The sequence below is a fragment of the Protomyctophum bolini genome, assembly GCF_963924005.1.
Source record: "Protomyctophum bolini genome assembly, chromosome: 13".
In the NCBI taxonomy this organism is placed as follows: domain Eukaryota; kingdom Metazoa; phylum Chordata; class Actinopteri; order Myctophiformes; family Myctophidae; genus Protomyctophum; species Protomyctophum bolini.
The window spans coordinates 34,933,608-34,954,988 of NC_137874.1; the positions used below are offsets into that span (position 1 = coordinate 34,933,608).

At 41.6% G+C, this 21,381-nt stretch overlaps 1 protein-coding gene across 1 annotated transcript; it reads left to right on the plus strand.

The window, feature by feature from the left end:
* Positions 1-1,119: 1,119 nt before the first annotated feature.
* faxdc2 (fatty acid hydroxylase domain containing 2) lies at positions 1,120-21,065 on the plus strand. The gene is made up of 9 exons (XM_080779518.1): positions 1,120-1,222; positions 4,454-4,494; positions 5,945-6,042; positions 8,955-9,058; positions 11,762-11,883; positions 14,046-14,251; positions 17,666-17,771; positions 18,149-18,315; positions 19,402-21,065. Exons 1-9 carry the CDS (start codon positions 1,198-1,200, stop codon positions 19,556-19,558), a joined length of 1,026 nt encoding a protein of 341 aa, XP_080635644.1. The 5' UTR covers positions 1,120-1,197; the 3' UTR covers positions 19,559-21,065.
* The last annotated feature ends 316 nt before the right edge of the window (positions 21,066-21,381 follow it).

Consider the following 21,381-nt stretch of genomic DNA (forward strand, 5'->3'; position numbering starts at 1 on the left):
TGAGAGACTTCTCTCTCTCCCTAGTGAATAAATGTGTTATTCAATGCTAGATATAAGTTGTATCTAAGGTCTAAAAAGAACAAACCTCTCCTCAGATGGGAGTATCCATGGGACTCTGTGTGACGTGTCTGTGTGTGTACATGCATGTGCGCGTACGTGTGTGTGTGTGTGTGTAGCATGTGTACACATGCTATTTTACACAACAGACCTAATAGAACATCTTCGACCTGGCTATAATGGCCCAGTGGTTATCTGGGGGTCAAGGGCATTCAAGGGAATGCTAAAGGTTCCTTGATCATTTTGGTCAGAACAAATCTATATTGCTCAGTCCTAGTGGGCCTTATTGTGCCATTAGAACATGCATGAACAAGCACTGCCAATGTTGTGGTATCAACTAGCATGGACCTTATAGTGGTCACCCAGGCCCAAATATGTTTTTTTTAATTGGTCAGAAATGTAAACAGCAATGTAGTAGAGTATAAAGACATTAAGGCTAAAAGGACAACACAAAAAAGGTCCTGGGAACTGGTGCAGTATAGGCCTTACTATAGGTCTACTACTGTATAATAGACCTACTGTAGGCCTATACATGAACCCACACTACACCACTTTTATCCTGTGTCTCCATAAATGTTTAATCTAAAGCAGAAATATCAAATCAAACCAAAAAACCCACAAAAATATGTGGCTTACAAAATAACATCTAATTGATGCAAACCTTTTCTTTACCCTGAATAAGACAAGAAAACTATAAAATAAATATTATATAACTGAATATAGGCCTATAGCTAACAATAATAGATAGCTGCAGGATACTTTCTCACCTCAAATGGACAAATATATATCCCCCCCTTTTAAAAAAAAGAGGAAAAAAAGAAAGACGAAAACCGTGGAGAGGTCATTGCACTGCTATAGCTGCTTTCACGCTGTTTTTCAACTTTCACCTGAATAAGAGACTGCAGTGTCTTACAAAACTCACTTTAGTATCAAGGCTACTGGACAAAACCCAACATATAGGCTATACACTCTTCAGAAGGGCCTCTCTCGGTGGTGATCAGCTGGTCACTCCTCTACCAATCACAAGTCGCACTGCGCTGTCAACACTGTACATGCATGCTTTTAGATCCACTGACTCGCTTTACAACGATAACAGCGATCTGCGCTGCCTGATCGAGAGAGAGACACTGACACAACACAATGACGGTCGACACCGGCGCTCACAGTAAGATCATCATGTCACTTTGATTCTATAGATGTTGACCATTAATGACCGCTATTTGCGTATGTCATCTGGACGGAGGCTGCCGGTAGGCTTTGCAGCAGCTATAGACCAATTATGACCGATTGTTACATTGTTGTATTAAACAGACCTTATTATAAGTATGTGTTTTGTTTTGTTTTGTATTGTCTGTGTACACCAGTACACAGACTCACCATTGAATTTCAGTCAGCGACAAGTCGACAACAAACAACATCATATGTAGGACTAGGTCTGTACAGTATAGCCTAGCTAATCTCAATCCGTGGCTTCGGGGGTAACCTGGGGTAAACCTGATCATGACGGTTGTTGTCTTTCGCTCGCCGAAAAATAGCTGGGTTACGTAATATAATATTGCTGCTGGTGGTGAGCTTGCTATTATTTTTTTTTAACAAATGAAAATTAAGTATAAGCCTCGGATATTATTGTCCCTGATCTCTTATCGTTTATATGTTAAAATAAATAAATAATAATAATAATAAAAGGTCCACTGTAAATGAGTGTAACCCTCAGTGCCTCTCGAGCATAAATAATTTTGAAAAAAATCAGCAAAGTGGGAAACAGCTATGCCGATTATACAGGGATTATAGCCTTATGGGTGATGTGGTGCAAGTCTTTTGAGTTTTATCGACGCTTTCTCCCAGTATAGCCTACCCTGTTCCATGACCATTACTATACAATAATATAACAGTAGTTCACACTGGCGAACTTTATTATAGTAATTGTTTGACAGTGATATGTTGAGAACATTAGTTACTCAAATATTGATGTTTATCCCCCAAAATCATCTTGAAGGATAATTTGACTTTTGGGATACACAAAGTGTGTAAAAATAAAACCCTACTGCACTTTGGCTTAGTAGGCAAATGGCCCATTTTCTGCCCTGGTTTTGTGCTACTTGTGAGTGTTTTCGTGTTGTATTGGTTATTCATGAATTTGTTTATTTTATGTCTGGTGGTTTTGGTAGTAGGGGAGAGATGACAGCAGGGTTTGGGACGAATGACTGTAATCCAAATAATATAGTGTCCATCCAGGCACGCAAAGTGTTGAGAGCAGATGTCATGCTGTCATGACAGAGACTATCTGCTTGTGTGGGCTGGAGATGGCTGATGGTTGTTCTGCATAGATTAGCTCGATGCACAACAGGTGTGTGTGTATGGATGGATTATGGATCCAATACCCTGCCCCTGCATCCCTGGTCCAGAGTGAGATCAGAATAAGAAGTACTAGGCCTATGGACCAGAGCTAAATAAGCAGCAGAGTAAGCATAAACTCTGGTCAATGAACAAGGAAATAGAGTATAGTGCAGCGAAAACAATGCAGATTGTAGAGGATAGGTAATCTGTGAACCTATCATCTGTCTAAACAACATGCTAACTATAAACAACATTCTTATGATGATCAAGAAAAACAAATTCAACATATATCTGCATAGTAAACTTGCATCTTTCTATCAAACAAACGTGACAAGAAAGGATACGACAAGGAGAGACAAGTGCTAGGGGGGGTGAGGTGGAAAGTTGGGAGTGAGTTCTGACAGAACAGTCACAGAACAGTTCTGTGCCAATTGATTCCTCCCCACACCGTTCTTTCCCCTGTGTTGTCACTGCTGTTGTATCCTTGACTCACCTGCCAGTGTGGAGCCCAACCGGGAGCACGTAGAGCTTTCGTCCTATACTCCTCCCAACCAACAGTCCCCGTTGACAGGTGCCACCCCCACCTGTAGGAGTACATGCAATGACCATTATGACGGACACGTGCCAATTGTGTTCTGACTGCAATGAGTTTATTCTACATTTTTGGGAGCCGGGAGGGAGTAGACTCTACTCAGTAGTAGTCTATAGGAAGTGTGGAGCATTTTCCAGGATGCTGTAGGGGAGGTCCAAGTGAGCGGGAAGGGTTGTATAAGGTTGGGTTGGACCCATAGACTGGGTTGGACCATGTCTTCAAGTTCAAGTTTATTGGTCATTGAAATAAACACACCTTATACAATGTCTTCAGTTGGTTTTTGTTGACCAAAAGGGAGTGTAGGCAGAAGCCTCAGCTTATAATGCCTGCCCTTCTAACGAGGTATGGAAATACAACAAAGCAAAACAAAAAACAAAAAGGACACAAAAAGGACAAAAATAGAAGAAAATAATAATAATTAATCTTGAAGGCATGGCCTTTGATTGCCGTGTACTACTGTATGCCAACACCAGAACATCTGTGTTTTGTGGTGCCCTTCGGTTCCCTCAAAAAGCCATTGAAGGGAAGGAAACAGGGCAAGACCTGAACATTTTGGGAGGTTGAAGACCAGGCCACCCTAGGAACATACTAAGACAGTTGGAACAGTTGGAACATGGGGATTTTTTCTCAATATGATTGTAAAGTTGCCCGAACGGCCAAGGCTCCAAGAATCGACAGTCCAAGAATGTAGATCTTTTTTGGTATTTTATTTACCTCAAAACACAGAGTGACCGACCCAGGCTGGATTTGACTGCGCAGGCAAAAATAATACTTCACGAATAAAGACTTACAATACACTTTCAAATAACAGAAAGTAAGAAAACACTTGACAACTCAACTAAGGAAAAACAACAAAACAAGAACTTAAGAAACTGGAACAGGCTATGCCTTCCTGGCCCTGCCAGCTCTCCCCTGGAGTTGTCTCCTTTGTTAGTCTCAAGCTAAACTGATTCCCTCCCAAACATTTCCACAAGCCTCCCTTATGTACCAGGTGAGACCCCACCCACAATGATTAGTAATTGGACCAATCTACTCAAACCAGGTAAACCATGACCCATGAGTTAGACCAACTATACAATTACACATTTAGAGTCTGAATGTTTTCCAAGGCATCACATCACACAAAACAATTACAATAGAATTAGGCAACACAGATAAGGGTATATGATGCTACACATGGCCACCCCTCCAAGGAGCTTGATGACAGTCAATTAATGGAAGCATCTGTGCAGTGTGTGTTTGTCCTGACCAGTTTTATATTGTGGAGTCTTCTAGTGTCTATAGGGCACGGGTTGCCCCGTGACAATGATTTTAGGCAAAACCTCGCCACATGCAGGGAACATTGTGCTCAACTAAAAATATGAAGAAAAACTAATTGCCATTAGTAATATAATATGGTAAGAAATTAATTGAGGTGAAAATGCTTTCTTACAATGAATGATATCCTCTCTTTGTTTTTTTCCCCAGAGATGAATGGTGTAGTTCCGGTCAGTAAGACAGTAAGACAGGTAAGATCACATACCATACTCTAAACTCTAAAGGCTCATAAATAGTCTGGATTTTAGGTGGTTAGGTGACCTACAACCTACAACATGATGTCACGAGCCGCGGTGAAGAGCAAACCACCGCCACCACTCCAGCCCTTCTGTGTTTTTACTTACCACCGCTCAACGTTATTTCAGCTCCGGTGGTCAGCTCACCACCGGAGTGGTGGTCACCTCACCACCGAAAATCCAGACTATGAATAGGCCTTAAGAAAAACCTTTCATTAATATGATTCAGTATTACAAATCCACACAGGAGTGGCTAGCACCACTCAAAAAGTATAGTAGATAGATACATGGCTAATAGCCTTACTAGCGATACATTTCAAACAGATACACAAACAACCACAACCTAATCAATGGCTAAAACCGGTTTTGTTTCTCCAAACTAGTGAAAATAGCAGATCTACACGCTTGTAGATTGACTATTTTCACTACTTCAGATTTTTTTTCTTTTCCAATTCATGGAATTTCTTATATTTCTGTTTATTTCATCATGAAATTAGATTATTAAATCTTTCAATTCGTTTTTGATTCATGATTTTATTTTATTTTGCTTTTAGCTTTTTTCCCTTCTTTTTGGGGGATTCTTTCTATTAATTAAAAACAAAATGTAGGAAACAAAGAATAAAGGGACCCATAAAATGTGTTTGCGACCCACAAATGGGTCCCGACTCCCGAACCATCCATTCATCTTCAACCGCTTATCCGTAGTCGGGTCGCCGGGGCAACAGCTCCACCAGAGTGCTCCAGACTTCCCTCTCCAGAACAACATTAGTGACTTCCTCCTGGGGGATTCCGAGACGTTCCAAGGCCAGTGAGTCGATGCGTTTCCTCCAACTGCGCCTTGGTCTGCCCCGGGGTCTCCTCCCAGTGGGACTCCCAACCCAATGTTTGGGAATCAGTGATCTAGCTGACTTTTTGGCAGTACCTGCATGGTGTACTACATCTACTGCTGTTCACCAGGACTAGCTCAACCAGAATAGCCACATTACCCCCTCCGGTTAGTTCCATGCTCTGTAGACAACCGAGAGAATGGACAAACAATGAATTATTCAAAGGAACACTTGAGAGCTTTAGACGAGTTCGGAGTGCATTGATCATGCAGAGTTCTCCAACAGAGAGGCAGATAGTAGGTCTCATGGGAGAAACGTGAGAAGGTGAGGGGTTCTGCAGGAAGGGGGACAGAATACACAGAGAGAGAGAGAGAGATAGTGTGTGTGTGTGTGTGTGTGTGTGCGGTGCGCTCATGCGTTGGTCATTTATTAAAATAAACATTACTAATTATAATTAAATAAAAATAATTAATAATAATTAAAAATGAATTATGGGAGCACGATCTATTGTGTTTTTCTATTTTACTGCATTGACTGTGTGTCAAATGATCAGACGCGTGTGTTTCTCCCACCTCCAGGAGAATCCAGGAGGACTGTGGGACTCTGTGAAGAAAGCTGCCGTCGTCATTGGAACTGGACTCTTATTCCTGGCTGCATTTGGCAATTCACTGACATGGTAGTGTTACCATTAACTTGTGATGAAGGGATAACTATAGTATACGTACGATACATGGACAGGCTAAAAGCCAACATAGTTAACATGATGAAGGGATTGATGACCATGGGATTGAAACTTTGTCTCATGTTTTGTTTAAATAAAATAATAAGTAGCTCTGTCACGTGTGCAAGGTTCTATCCTTATAATATAATGAATAATTTACTTTGGAGGTTTGTCCGTTAATTTTGTCAAGCAAAAGAGAGTATTGACCCCGTACTATGATGCTTTTCACTCAATCCAAGCATTCAAGTTGAACATGAATGGAACTATTGGACAACCGAGCAAAACGGGTCCACCTACAAGTTGTGTCTCACGTGCTCAGGCACCAGGATGCAACGACAAGCGCAGGCAGAGAGGGGGATAGTATTACATCTGAGAGAATTCCACACCCACAGGTGTCCAAGTCATAGATGGACCGTGACGTATGCAGAGTATGTGGAAGTGCCGTTCACGCCTGTGCTTTTTTTTTTTTTTTTTTAAGATTGTTTTTGCGGCTTACGCCTTTTATTGGTTTTTGAAGGGACAGACAGTAGGCTGACAGGAAACGGGAGAGAGATGGGGGGAGATGACATGCAGTGAAGGCCGTGTCGGGCTCGGGAGTCGAACCCGCGGCACACTGCGACTGGATCACCAGTCGGGTGCCCAGACGGTTACGCCACCGCCTGGGCCACGCCTGTGCTTTCTGTTTCGTGATACGTCACTGACGTTACCTCAGCGTCTTCAACATAGCTTGGCAAAAGGGCCTGTCTGTGTGGAGTTTGCATGTTCTCCCCGTGTCCCCTAGGCCTAGGGTAGGTTCCCTCACAAAAAACATGCAGTAATCCTGGTCTCTAAAACTACCTCCCCCTGGCCAGCCGAGGCGCCTGATAGAGGGGAAAGGAACTGGTCGGAATAACATGTTCCTTTCACGCGCTACGCCCAGCTGGGGAAACACCCCCCACCCCGTCAGGTGAAAACAAGCAGCTTGGACTCCTTATGCAAGGAAGCATGAGGTCAGTCCGCTTCCCCCCCAGGTTGGCAGAGGAAGTGTAGCGCCCAGGATTACATTAGAATTTGATAATTGACACTGGGTGAAAAAATGGGTTTCAAAAGCGTGGGATAAAAATTATAAAAAATAAAATAAAAAACACGGCAGCGGACACACGCTATTCACAGAGAAACAACAACACGGAACAACAAACGACACAACCTGACCAGCACGGAAAACACACAGTCAGTGGGCAATGAGTGTGTGTCTCACTCGGGTCACACTGCAACACAAACACGTGGCGTTACGCGTTAGAGCTTCTCGTTTACTACAATAAGATAAGATAAACCTTTATTGATCCCCGGAGGAAGCTTTAGCAGCAACTGAAGTAGGAAACACAGGAGAGGCGCAGATAAGAGAAAGTGGTTGAGTATGAATATGAATATCCATATATATATATATATATATATATATATATATATATATCCTTGCTTTTCTTTTATCCTCCATTTTTCTGTAAAGCACTTTGAGCTGCATTTCATGTCATGAAAGGTGCTATACAAATAAAGTTTTATTATTATTATTATTATATGAATATGGATGAAAATAAAAGATGAATCGGTCTGTCAATAGTGAGCGTCAGGATGAAAATTGGGATCTTTCAATAGTCTATGAGTAAATATAAGTACAGTCTCTGAACAGTTATCATTAACAGGCATCTCACAAAATTCTACATTGTATATCTAAGTAGTCAGTCCAATATAACCCTATATATGTTGTCGAGCGAGCTCCCCCAGGGGTCAATACTAGGCCCCCTCCATTTCCCCCTAAATCCCTTTGTGAGCATGTATAGATCAGCTATTTTCACAGAATATTTATAATATATTTTTGCAGAATGTTTGCCCAGAATAATGACACTAGCGTTCATATGGTTAAACCTTGATTGAGGAGCCTAGTACTGGTCAAGGTGTTTTGTGCCAAGGGGGCTGAAGGGAGAAGTTGCTATTCTTCACTAGCTCATCATATAGGGATGGGAGGGGTTCTCCAGATGGGAGTCCAGCAACCCCCGTCTCTGCTAGATTGTTCAATTCAACTCCAGCTACGGAGCTAGCCTTCCTCACTAGCTTGTTCAGTTTGTTGGAATTCCTTGTGTCGGCACGAGGTAGTTCGAATCGTAATGCAGGCCACCAAGCCATGGTCCATCTGCATCACTGAGAGCTTCTCAGCTAGGCCCTCCTCCACCTTTCTTCATTTGGGAACAGGGAGCTCATCTGAGACTTGTCAGTGAAATTGACTGGTTTCATGTATGCCGTCACTGTGATATTTACCAACAGTATTACAAGTTGTTACTTGCCTTTCAGTTGGCTGCGGTTTCCAAGTCATAAAGCAATAATTTGCTTGCAAGGCTTGCAATCTGTGTGAAGGCATGTTAGCTGGAACTTCTTAGTGGCCATGTTACACTTACAGATAGTGTTAACATCTGTGTAGGTTGTCCTCAGACAAGCCCTCCATCGTCGCTTCCAGTCAACCCGATTCTCCATACATTTGGCCAGTTCGTTGGTACTTTGCGCTCCTGCGTCGTTTTAGGAGTACATCCACGTATGTTATATTAGTGTTTGACGTCCCCGTGATTGCTGCCCGTGTGTTGGTTCCCACAGCACCAACTTGCTGGCTGGCAGTTCTTGATGTCTTTGGCAGTGTCCTGCTAGTCTCATTCTCCTGGCTGCTATTTTCTGGCTCACCCTTGGTATTCCCTCATACTGAGTCATACAGGATCTTGTTGGTAACATGTACACTCCTTCTGAAGTGTTAAGTACTGCCCGCAACATTCTGGTGTATCACCCGTCTAGTATTTTAGTATTTTGTGCTCTATGTTGAACTTGATCTTGGTTACTGATCCTAGGCACCTGCAGAGGTTCTGGGGAGCGTCAAGAGATTTCTGGCAGGACCTGTGGACCAAGCTGTATCTTAGGTATGAGGGACATGAAGCCTCCTTGTTTTTCTTGGGTAAGAAACAATGCTGTTTTTTTTTTGTATGTTTGTATAACGGTTAATAGTTGTAATGAATACAACATAAGAAAATGCAAACACTACTCTAGGTTCTTGTAGTAATTTCTTACCGTGTGCATAGTCTAGAACAGTTCTTTACAATATCATGGAAATGTCCTTCAGACACTTTTTATTTAGTTGGCGGAGGCAGCACACAGAACAACGTACCTACTAGATGCGGTATTTTCACTATTTGAAAATTGTTTGAAAAATGTATTATTGTATTTATTTGCTAAAAAATACTCAAAATAGGGAAGCAAGGTTGAAAGTGTTGGAAAACGACCTGGAAATAATGCTGGAAATAAACAGACATTTCTGTTAGTTATATTCAGCTATTTTTATACCAATGAATGGAAATTATTCTAATGATTATGGAAGTTATTTTATGTGTGTTTTGGCACAAAGCCTTCTTCAGCTTTCTTCAGTGTACGCTGAACAAATAAATGGTGCATATAAATACACAGATTGTGCATTACATTCACACACACATGGCAGAGGAAACCATGCAAGGCACCAACCTGCTCTTCGGGAGCAATTAGGGGTTCAGCGTCTTGCTCATCCGGTTACCAAGCGGTCACTCTACCCCTGAGTCACCAAATAGTAGAGTACTAAGTGGTAATCCCTCTGATCGTTGTGACAAACACGGCCTAAGGCCTTGTTTCGAGCCTGATGTTACGTGAAAGAAACATGACAAAAGCAAAACAGAAAGAGGAAGTTACAGCTCAGTCACAGTTCATTACCTCAGTGGAATATTATTTTTCAATAATACCAATACAATACTAGGAATTGTACTACATTTTATTTAAATTGCTTCTTCCTTTATGGTGTTTGGCCATGATATTCCATGTCAAGGACTGGCATGTTGTAAGGTCAATTTGATTATAGTTAGGAGTTATAATGTTATCTATTTAGGAGCTTTTTAAGCACAGGACAGTGTGGAGAAACAGACGGGAAATGCAAGATTGCAAGATCAGTTGAGAGCAAGCTCTCTTTTTCAATAACGCCCTGATTACAGTAAACACGACATACAATATAAACACAAACACATTACAGGATAAGAAACAATTCAGAGTGAACAAGTACAGCTGGATTTCAAATGGATCCTTACACGTCTTTTAGAACGTTCAAGTGAAATCAAGTTGTTCAGTTTTAAGATTGATTGTAGACAGTTCCACATGTGAGGTGCATAGTAATGAGATGAAGACAGAATAAAGGGAGATTTCTGGCAGTGGACCAAGCTCTATACTTTATTCTTTATTCGGATCCCCATTAGCTTCCACAAAGTGGTCGCTAGTCTTCCTGGGTCCACACAAATGTATACAATAAAAACAGATAATTGAAATTTAAAACAGACAAATCAGACATCAGCTAAAACAGTGAAGTCGCTCTGCATTTAACAGCGACAACAACGACCAATAGTAACAAATACAGTGCTTACACAAAAAGTAAAAAATACAATAAGAATAAGGTACAACAAATAAATAAAAAAAACTTCATCTATAAAGGACTCATCAATTTATGTTTAAGTCATTTCTTTTTAAAGAAAATCTGCTTCTGGTTTGTCTCAGATTTTGTTTCCTCTCACACACACACACACACACAAAAACTTGTTTGTAATAGTTGTGATTGCTTTGCATTTTAACTTACACAAAGGCTCCTGTCTGAAACACATTATCAATAAAGGTAACCTTTGCCTTCTATTTGTGTGTTTCATTGTCTTCACCTTCACCAATGTTTCGGTCAGACATTGATCATTAGGTGGTCAACTTCAAGTGTGGAGATACACATGAAAACGAACCGAATAAATAAAAGACCTTGATATGAAAAAGGTCCAAAACCACTGTTTTAGTGTGGCCCTGATGTTTTGTATCAAGATCAACTTGCATGTTGGAAGGGGCACAACACTCCAGGTCTCCCGCTCCAATAGAACTGTGGATGTTTTGATGCTGCCCAGTCATGCTACCGCACTTCTCAATACTTTCCACCTCACATAATGATAGACGAATTCTGGAGGAAATATTTACAATGAACGCTTACCACACCCAGTTTGGACATTTTATCTGTACCAAATCTGCTGATCTAACCTACAAACCAGATGGCCCACTGCATTCTTTGTGTTGTAGGCCCGGTATAATAATAATTTAGTCGACATACGTGATTACTACAACAGTGCATTGCTCGTAGACACTACGACAGTTAGATTGGGCAGGCTGGGAAGTGAAGGAACGGATTCCTACATTTGTTATGTCTAAATACTGTATATCTTATTTGCCCTTCACATCAGAGCCATGAAAAAGTATCCTAGAGACCAGGAGGACAAACCTACACAAAGTCATGGATTAGCCTCATTAGTCTTGCTTATAGGAATATCTGTCCAATATATGATTTGGATCATTTGAATGTAAGGGCAACTGCAAGCCTCATAGGGTCTGGATGCAAGACTCTTCTTCATTACGTTCACATTTTGGCCATTTAACAGCTCCACTTGTAAAGAGATGTTGCTATGGAACTTTTCTTTCTTCCAGGAAATAAAACGTATGGGTTTCCGAGGCTACTATGGAACAAGTTCAACTTAATGTATCCCCAACATAAACGGACAAAATATTGCTTTTGGTACCTCCAGTATTGATGACACATGTCACGCCATTTATGTGTTCGTAGGGACGATGTTGGCTCCCTTCCTGGCTTTCTGGATAGCAAACTGTCTGCTTCTATTGGTGGACATCACTGGCAAGCCGTCCTTCATCACTCGCTACCGCATCCAAACGGATAAGAACAACCCGGTAAGTTAAAGTCCAATACAATTAGATAAAAACAATGGCAACCGTTCCCTTTATCGATTACTTTACTTGGTGGGAACGGGTACATGTGTGATTGTGGGTGGGTCGTTTCGCTCTCCAATAAATGTTTAGAACGTCTATATACTTATAAGAAATGTAGACAGTGTGTGAGTCTTTGTTTGTTCTGCATGCATCCATTCCTCTCCTGGGACTAATTGTGTCTTTAAAATGTAATTAGGGCTTGGCACATGAGAGACATGCAGGCATCAACTTATTTTCAGTGCATGAAGAGGAAGACACTCACACAACACAACACAGCCGCTTCATATGTGTATGGGTAATTCAAAAGTCGCCATCACCAGACACTAAGGAGGTACAGGGGAGCGCAGATGAAAACAAATGGTGTGTGCGTGTGTTTGGCTGGCATTTATCCTGTGTGCATCAATTAGCTTGATGGACTACAGGTGTGTTGTCACAGTCACACCCAGCTCAGAGTCAAATTCAGGCCAGGTTTGACTGCTTAAATCAGCCATCCCATCACCCACCTGACCATACAAGTGCTTGTATGCAAAACAGACATTACGAACCAGTCCCACATGACAAACACTTTGAGAATACACACACACACACACAAGTCAGTCAAGTACATTTAATTTGAGAAATAAAGAAAGAAAAGAAGCGGTGGAAAAAGTGTAATATCATATAGCTATTTTCTGTGCATGGTTTACTTTTAGGGTCATACTGTGTAGTTATTCACACATTCATATTGTCATACTAAATATTATACATTGAGGGATTGAGCCCTAGAAACACCTGCCTTTTAAAAGCCTCCTTCCGTCAGCTGATAACGCATGTCCAAAGACATCAACACTCCTTTTATTGTTAGACCAACACATTTCATCAGGGTCATCATGGTACAAATGTCCACCCATCTGTCCATCCGTCCGTCCAAAGTCCTCTTACTGTATTTGATAGACGGATATTGCTGATAACCAGGGTCGGGAACATTTACAGAGTAATCATATCAGATTTAAATCTGTAAGCAGGACTGTTGATCAGACAATAATTATAACAATTATATATAATACATATACTGTTACTGCCTGTAGTGTATGTACTTTACATGTGTCATATTGCTGTGTATAGTGTTGTTTCGATTAGCTACGATTAACAAACAGTATTAAAAAAATACAGTATTTATATTATTATATTACATATTAGTAGTATTGTTCTAAATTACATTATGTTAGAAGGAGTTGAAGATGGATGGATATAATCTCTAAAATGCCAACATGTACTTGGATAATACATAATAACAAGTAATTACATAATCTCTGAATCTTTCTTTGTTGTCACTAATGTGTGTTTGGAGCTGTAGCAATAACGATAACAGTACAATTCAGATTATTGTTATCCTGGTACATGTCATAATAGCAAATTACAGTTACAAATTGTACTGATATCTCTGGCTGGTTGTACCTTACCTTACCTTACCTTACCTTACCTGTTTCATATAATCAGTGTGAGAGGAGATAACATTATGGCCCCCGAAATACTTCTTATCAGTCAGGGACAGTCTCATAGAATACACAGCGCTTTGAATAAGAAGTCAGATAATGAGATTACATAGTATTCTGAGATTTTGTTTTATATTTGAATGTAATTCTTTTAACCATGATCACAGGCACATACTGTAAAGACAGTCAGTCAGTCTGGATGGATGGATGGGTGGATGGATTTTATTTTGTAATTGAACACTGTTACTCACATGTACAACGAAATTAAAGAGTTCAAAGAGTTAAAGAGAATAATGACTGGCGGTGGCACGCATGCACGTACTGTACAGTGTACAGTACACAAGACCTCCTTGGGTTGTGTGCACCAGGTCACTGTCGGACGGTCCAAGGTTCGAACGGAGGTGATGGATGGTTATGTGTTGTTTGCACATAATCTAGCCCTCGTTATCTGATACCGAACATTGTCAGTGTTTGCTGTATCTGGGTGGCTTGTGTGTGTAAAAAGAAAAAGAGAGACAAAAACAAATTCTGGGGTGATGCTGTTGTTTAAAATAACAATTATTATCCCCCCCCCCTCCCACACACACACACACACACACACACACACTTCTTTCCCCCCCCCTATCCTTTCCTACCTTCACCTTCCAGGTGGACCCGGAGAAGCTTCGCCACGCGTTGAAGCAGGTCGTCTTCAACCAGGTGTTTATCTCAGCGCCCATGGTGGTGGGCATCTACTTCATCATGACCTGGAGGGGGAACCCCGGGGGTCCGGAGCTGCCCACCTTCCACCGGGCCCTGATAGAGATGGCCGTCTGTGCTATTGTGGAGGAGCTCTTGTTCTACTACTCACACAGGTAGGACAGACGAGGGGGAATGGTTAAATCTGCTTTCCTTCATCTAAGCCAGTGGTGCCCCCCCCCCCAAATAGTCATATTTGAATTGTTCGACCCCCCACCCTGACAAGCACTTGGAATGTAGGAGTTGCGGCATTCAATTTAGTTTGTTTTGCTTCTTTTTCTATTTATTTTTGGAAATACCGCACCGGAGCGCACTCACCTGTTAGTTTGCATTGCACAGTGCGCTCAGTGCCCTATTTCCGAACGCGCCTAGTATAGAGTACTGCAATGTTGTTTTCTCTGATCTACCCTTGAAAACTACTACGGGTCATTTTGGTTGAAAATGCAGAGGCCAGAGTCCTAACCAGTTAAATATAGGACCCACATTGATGCAGTGTATTTGCACTGCCTACACTAGCCTGGAAACCTGACAAATCTGCCACAGGAAAAGTCTGTCTGTAACCTCCCCTGGGAAATAAATCTTTCACACCTGAAGTTCCAGACTAATATATACGCAGTGATAGGGCATTAAGCAACTAGTCAACTAGTAAATCCACTAGTAAACTAGGCAACTAGTCAACTAGAAATGACTAGAAGTGAATGCCCTACACAGTGATATTAGTCTGGCCATGTCAGGCTACACCAGAGCTGATTTCAAAGTTCTCCTGCTGATTTATAAAGCCTTGAAAGGATTGACAGCTGACATTTTAAACCATGCACACTGGTATGTCCTCAGCTTATCTGATTGCCTCTAGCTGGTACAAAAAAACCATTTTGACCACCATACTCCCTGCTGTTGGAATGTACTTATCAGTCCCCATAATCTCCAGTTGCCATCTTAACTGAACCTCCTTCCCTTAAGACAGATCTATACCATGGTTCTATATTTACACATATTTGTGCATCCATGTTGTCATGTTTGTATGGGCATACCCATTCACGTGCATGCACATACAATTATGTTTTTATTTCATTTAAGTGTGCAGACTCTCCAGGGTGATGTACTAGAAATAAACTGAACTTGAACATAATATAGATGGATGCCAGATCGGATGTGTTATCACTGTAAATCACATGTCCATGGAGCCTGCTGTCTAAAGTTCAGGGTGTTTACTCAAACCATGTGTAAGCCACTCTGGATCAGTGTCTGTTAAATGCTTGGATTGTAACTGAATCAGTGGTAGGTACCCTCACAAAAAACATGCAGTAATCCTGGTCACTAAACTGCCTCCCCCTGGCCAGCCGGCACACCTGATGGAGGGGAAAGGAACTGGTTGGAATAACGTGTTCCTTCCACGCGCTACGTCCAACCAGGGAAACTCCCCCCTGTCAGGTGTAAAGGAGCAACTTGGACACTCAGGCATGAAGGAAGCTAGCCCCTCTCGGAACCCTACATAAAGCTTTTATGAAATTTGATGGGCGCTTTATACGTAGGGTTCCTGGTCATGCTAAGATTTTTCAATGCGATTGTTGGAACGCGGATATACACAAACTCATCGTTTAGTCGATCGGCGCGGTATTACGACGCTTTTTATTGTGTTTGTTTACGGATGTGCGAACTATAAGTACCTTACATACCTCTGATAAAATCTCCTGTGTCGCGGAAGCCGTTAAGTATTTTTAATCCATGTTTGATTAAAAATGTCGCTTTGATTTCTTCTTGTTTATTTACCGTTTATTGTACCGCCTCTCGATGTGCGGTTGGCTTTGCGGGCTATGTCCCTGCCTCTGATCTGCTCCGTCATAGCTGTAGCACCACTAGCTAGCCAGATAGGCGGTACAATGAGGTGTCAATAAACAAGGTAGGAAGAAGCGACATTTTTAATCAATCATGGATTAAAAATACTTAACGGCTTCCGCGACACAGGAGATGTGTCCGTATGGTATGTAAGGTACTTATAGTTCGCACATTCGTAAGTCAATACATGAATAAACATGGTAAAAGCGCGCAGAAGTCCGTCTCATGGCGTGTTTACATTGTATTTGTTTGTGCGTAACTGGCGACAGCCCAGCGTGAAGCAGGACCCAATGGGTAAAGTAAACAAAGTATCAGAAACTTTACTACATTCGGGTTCTGCTTGCGGGGCTAGAAGGAAGCATGAGTTCAAGTCCGTTGCTCTCCCCTTGTCCCCCATATATGGGGACTAGGTTGGTGGAGGGTGTGTAGAGGCCAGGATCACATTAGATGATTGACACAGGGGTGAAAAATGGGATAAAAAATATATATAAAAAAAAGAATCAGTGGGCTGGTAAGGAAGACTAAAAGTTGCAGGCAGAACAAAATAAACAAAAATGTGGTGCTTACCGTTTGCAAGATCAGCTATGCTATTGACACATAGAGAGAGACACACACTGACAGACAGACACTATTCTGTCCTCGCACTTGCATGTCTGTGCAGGGCTAGACAGATAGCGTACAACTCCAATAATAAAGACATTTCTTGGGAAGAGTAATCTTTACTGTAGATTTATGGATATTTGTAAGACTGTAAAACAAACAAACAAAGACATGGGTTTTAGAAAAACACTCAAAAGAAAACATGAAAACATGTACACATAGCTGATGCAATCACACTCCTGTAGCTAACTAAATTGACTAGTTCACATTACTCAACTGACACATTTTCTTTGACAGTTTGCATTATCACATTTGAGTTTACTTACAGACATATCTACACCAAAACACATAACGTTGGAGAGCTGTGGAGAACACTCTGCTGCATGCTTGCTTCTCATATGCCATGAGGGAATGAACTAAATTGCTTTCAATTTGCCCTGACAAACTTAAACTGGACCATACCATGAACTGGAACATACCATTCACACAAGAGGAAGAAATAACACAAACCAACCACAAGGTGGTGCATAGAGTCTAAACTAAAGAGGTCAGGTTCCAGAACAGACACACAGAACCACGTTGTAAAAAAACTAATAAAAAGAAACGCCGTCTACAGATTTGTTTCCAGTTTGACGTCACTTCTGAGTTCTGACAGACCTATCTGACAGACTGACTCGGTTATCAAACATTACACCACAGTGGTCAAACTGAAAGACAAAACTCCCGCACACGTCTTCAAATGCAATTAAAAATGTTTTCATGCGAATAACGTTTCAATCATCAGGTTATCTTTTTTTAATCATGTTATCTTTTTATCCTAAAATATAACCTGATGAAGGCTGATCGGCACCAAGCCATGCAGCGACACACATTGAGGAAGGCGTGGCGTCGAAACACGTCCGTGTTTGCTGTCGGTGCGTCTATGAATTAAAAGTGCCAGAAGGACTTTGGCTTCTGGCTATTACTTTCTTACTGTGAATCCTCGTGACCCGTGCACCCGGCAAACTGCATTATACGTTATACAGACCGAGTGTGCTTGTTTTAGCTTTCTACTGTGATGGAACTGACCAGCCGGTTTGTTCCTCCACTGGCAGGTTGTTCCATCATCCGGCCCTCTACAAGCACTTCCACAAGCAGCACCATGAGTGGACCGCCCCCATCGGCATGGTCTCCATCTACGCACATCCCCTGGAGCATGTGGTACGTCACATTCAACTACGTCTCTCCATCTGTCCTTCCCTTTGCTCTCTCTATAACCTAATAAAAATATGTAATTTACAGTACAATTACCCAATCATTCAATCATCACCTTTAACATTTTATGATTGATGCTAATTTTGCACCATCCCCCAATGATGAGTCATGACTATATGGATCTCAGTGCATTTTCATATGGGTTGATCATTTTAGACTCGAGCATGTACAGTACAAAAAGTAAAACAGAAAAACACCTCATCTAATATTCCAGATAAGCACTGCTAATCTGCTTACACGATTCTACAACTGTGCTTCTGTTTGAGGGAAGAAAAACTTATGTGTTTTCATTTAATATCACGTTGTTTCCGCTCCTCTGCCAGCTGTCTAACATGCTGCCAGCGATAGCCGGACCTGTGATCGTAGGGTCCCACTTGAGCACCACCAGCCTCTGGTACTGTCTGGCCCTGATCAGTACCTCCATCTCCCACTGCGGGTACCACCTGCCCCTCCTGCCCTCTCCCGAGTTCCATGACTTCCACCACCTCAAGTGAGTCCACCAGGCATTCACTGAAACAAATGTTTATATCGCACGATGGCTTCATTCGGCGAGGAGGAACGGGCACATGCCGGGTGTAGCGCCTAAATCCCTGTATTAGGTGCTACTGGCTGCTGACGGATGAGGAAGTTTAGACGTGTGCTGAAAGAACTGAGGTCCAGAATGTTCGTAAATGTTCGGCAAATAACATAAGTAACAAACAGTCAAACGTGGTGAATGCAACAGTCCCTGTCTGCACAGTCAGAAAACAGTTTGTCTCCTATCAACAACACCTGCAATTCATTAGGGACAGGGTTAAATACCCTCCCTGTAACTATGGCAACCTGAACTTGACCACACCCCTCAGTGGACATCATTGGCCACAATTAGGAGACTCAAAATGGCGCTTACACCGGGTAAAGTGAGTTCTCTGGCAATATGTAGGGGATGCATTCCCAACTTGCATAGTTCCACGGGCCGGTGACAATTAACAAAAGAGGTCTTGACCACATGAACCCTAATGTCCCTATTCTGGGCAATTATCTGAACATTCCGCAAACACAGCATATCTACAAGCTCACAACGCATTACAATTTACAATGCAAGGTGCATATCATATCGTCTCTGTTGGGTGGAAACCTCAAATGTCCAAAACTGTTACATATCAGGATTTAACTTCAAAAATGGCAAAATTAGCAGATCTGCAAGCTCAAAATGTTTCAAGCTTGGCATTCATTTACGAAAAAACGCAAAAAGTTTAGATGGAGATAAGAGACATTTTGGGTATTTTGGGCAAAAATATCAGTTACCTGGGAGCTCAAGAACAGTGCGCAGACCACTTTCCTTTTTCATTGTACGTATCTTTTGTTCAGCACCCGTAGAATGTTTGGAGATGTGCGTGCTTCGCGTTGGACTCTTATCTCTATACGAATGTGAAACACATTTTTGTCAGGTGAAACCTACCACACACAGAACGTCAGAAACAAATGCGAGGTTGTGACACACAAACATACATGTTACTAAAATATTAATCAGACTATTAGGGGTGATAATTTCTTGTTTTAATACTACTAACCAGAGTTGTTTCACTGGTTTCAGGTTCAACCAGTGTTTCGGGGTGCTCGGGGTGTTGGACAGACTCCACGGCACCGACGCCAAGTTCAGGCAGACCAAGCAGTACGAGAGACACGTGTTGCTCACCAGCCTCACCCCTCTGAACGAGACCATCCCAGATGCACCAAAGAAGTTCCAGTGATGAGCCACAGCCTTTAGCCTCTGTTCCCAGTTTCCGCTTGGTTCTTCTCGGCTCCTGAATTGGGATCAGCCGATATTGAAAAGGCCAGGGTGCCCCTTGAAGAAGAAGAATGTGCTAATTACAGTAAAAAATAGCTAATAGTATGTACCGGTATGTAATTGTTATTTTAGAAATGGGGCAACAAAATGGAAAACTGCTAGGATGGTAGTGAAGCCAATGTAAAACCCATGCCTGTCAGTCACAGCAGGTGCTGAGGCGTCCGTAATTATTATGTCAGCTATTTCTTCCTGTCCAGCAAGTCTAAAAGAAGGTTAATGTAGTGCACGAGAGTCTCAAGTGTGATCGGTGCAGAAACCTGTAATGGTGGGCGACCACAGAATGTAGCTTCTCGAGAGATGCGGTTTCCCCAATCTCAGCTAGAGACCTGTGGTAATATCCCACGCACCCCGCCCTTTCCACTGAAATGTATGCCTGAATTTCAGTGTCTGAAGTTGGTTGTACAACTCGCTGCCTGTCAGAGATTAAAGACATTATAGAATCCATTAAATATACAATCTAATGTTTTGCCCTTCAAGGAGACATCACATCAATAACCGGTATCCGGAAACAGATTCCCCGGATGTACAGTGGTCTTTTTTTAGTATTTACATTCACCGTGTTCTCGTTCAATTACGTGTGACCTCTTAAACCCAAATATTCAGTCGACCGGGGTCCCTCAGGGCTCTAGACATGGTCCACTGCTTTTCCCCAAATACATCAACGTTCTTTTGCTGAGAATAGCCGATCTACAAGCTCACAGTGCATGGCAACACAATTGTAACAAGTTGTAAGCTGCAATTTTCAACGAAAGTTCACCCCATAATAGGGACACTAGCATTTACGTAGTTCAAGAGGCTGTGGACTTTAATTGCTATACAGATAGCACTAAATTGGTGTTCTGCACTATTTCTCCTCTTTCTATTGCATCTGATGAGGATGTTTTGCAATAGCACTTTGTAGCCACCATTCCGTCCGTATTGTCCACTCTATACAGCCCTTAGCAGGGGACAAGGACACATCTCATTAAACCACTGTTTTTAATTAATTCATGAAGACCACTGCACTCATATCTCATTATTTTATTATGTCCTTGAATGTTATAATAGAGGCCTTGGTACTGTGGATGATTGATTTTGTATGAAGAGTTCAATGAAAATGCTGTGTTTCACAATCTTAGATGGTCTCTTGATGGGGCCTTTTTTAATTTGCAACATCCCTGGATTGAGATTCAGGGGTCAGGTAGATTTTTAGACTGGATCTTTGAACAATAGAAGAAATAAAAAATATACTTAAAACATGCTTTATACTCATTTATCTTCCCAAAGTTGTATGTACTGTATGTCTCAAAGAAAATATAAATCATACACCACACAGAGTGAATCGTATGGCTCATAGTCAAAATAATATTGACTTATAACCAAAATACTAAGTTATTGTATGGTCATCTGTCCATGGCATTTACACCTGCTATTAACTTTCAACCTAACCATAACTACCTATATTGCGAATAGACGATGGGACACGCAAGCTTGTAAATAGAGTACATAAATGGACTGCATTTATATTCTTTCTAGCAAAGAGTTTTACAATGTATTTCACATTCGCCGTTTCACACATTGAAAGTGACTTTCGCAGTCATGTTCAAGAATATGGACACCAACAGGTGGTTAACTTGATCATATAACGGTTCAATAATTGAACCGTTATATGATCAAGTTAACCACCTGTTAGTGTGGATAAACACAAATTGAACAAGGAATTGAACTTCAATTCCTTGTTCAATT

Excerpts from the sequence above, each read along its gene's own strand:
- faxdc2 (XM_080779518.1), top strand. The coding sequence starts at position 1,198 with ATGACGGTCGACACCGGCGCTCACA. Across the intron at positions 4,495-5,944 it reads TCAGTAAGACAGTAAGACAG|GAGAATCCAGGAGGACTGTG; the intron begins GTAAGATCACAT and ends TCCCACCTCCAG. Across the intron at positions 6,043-8,954 it reads TTTGGCAATTCACTGACATG|GCACCTGCAGAGGTTCTGGG; the intron begins GTAGTGTTACCA and ends TACTGATCCTAG.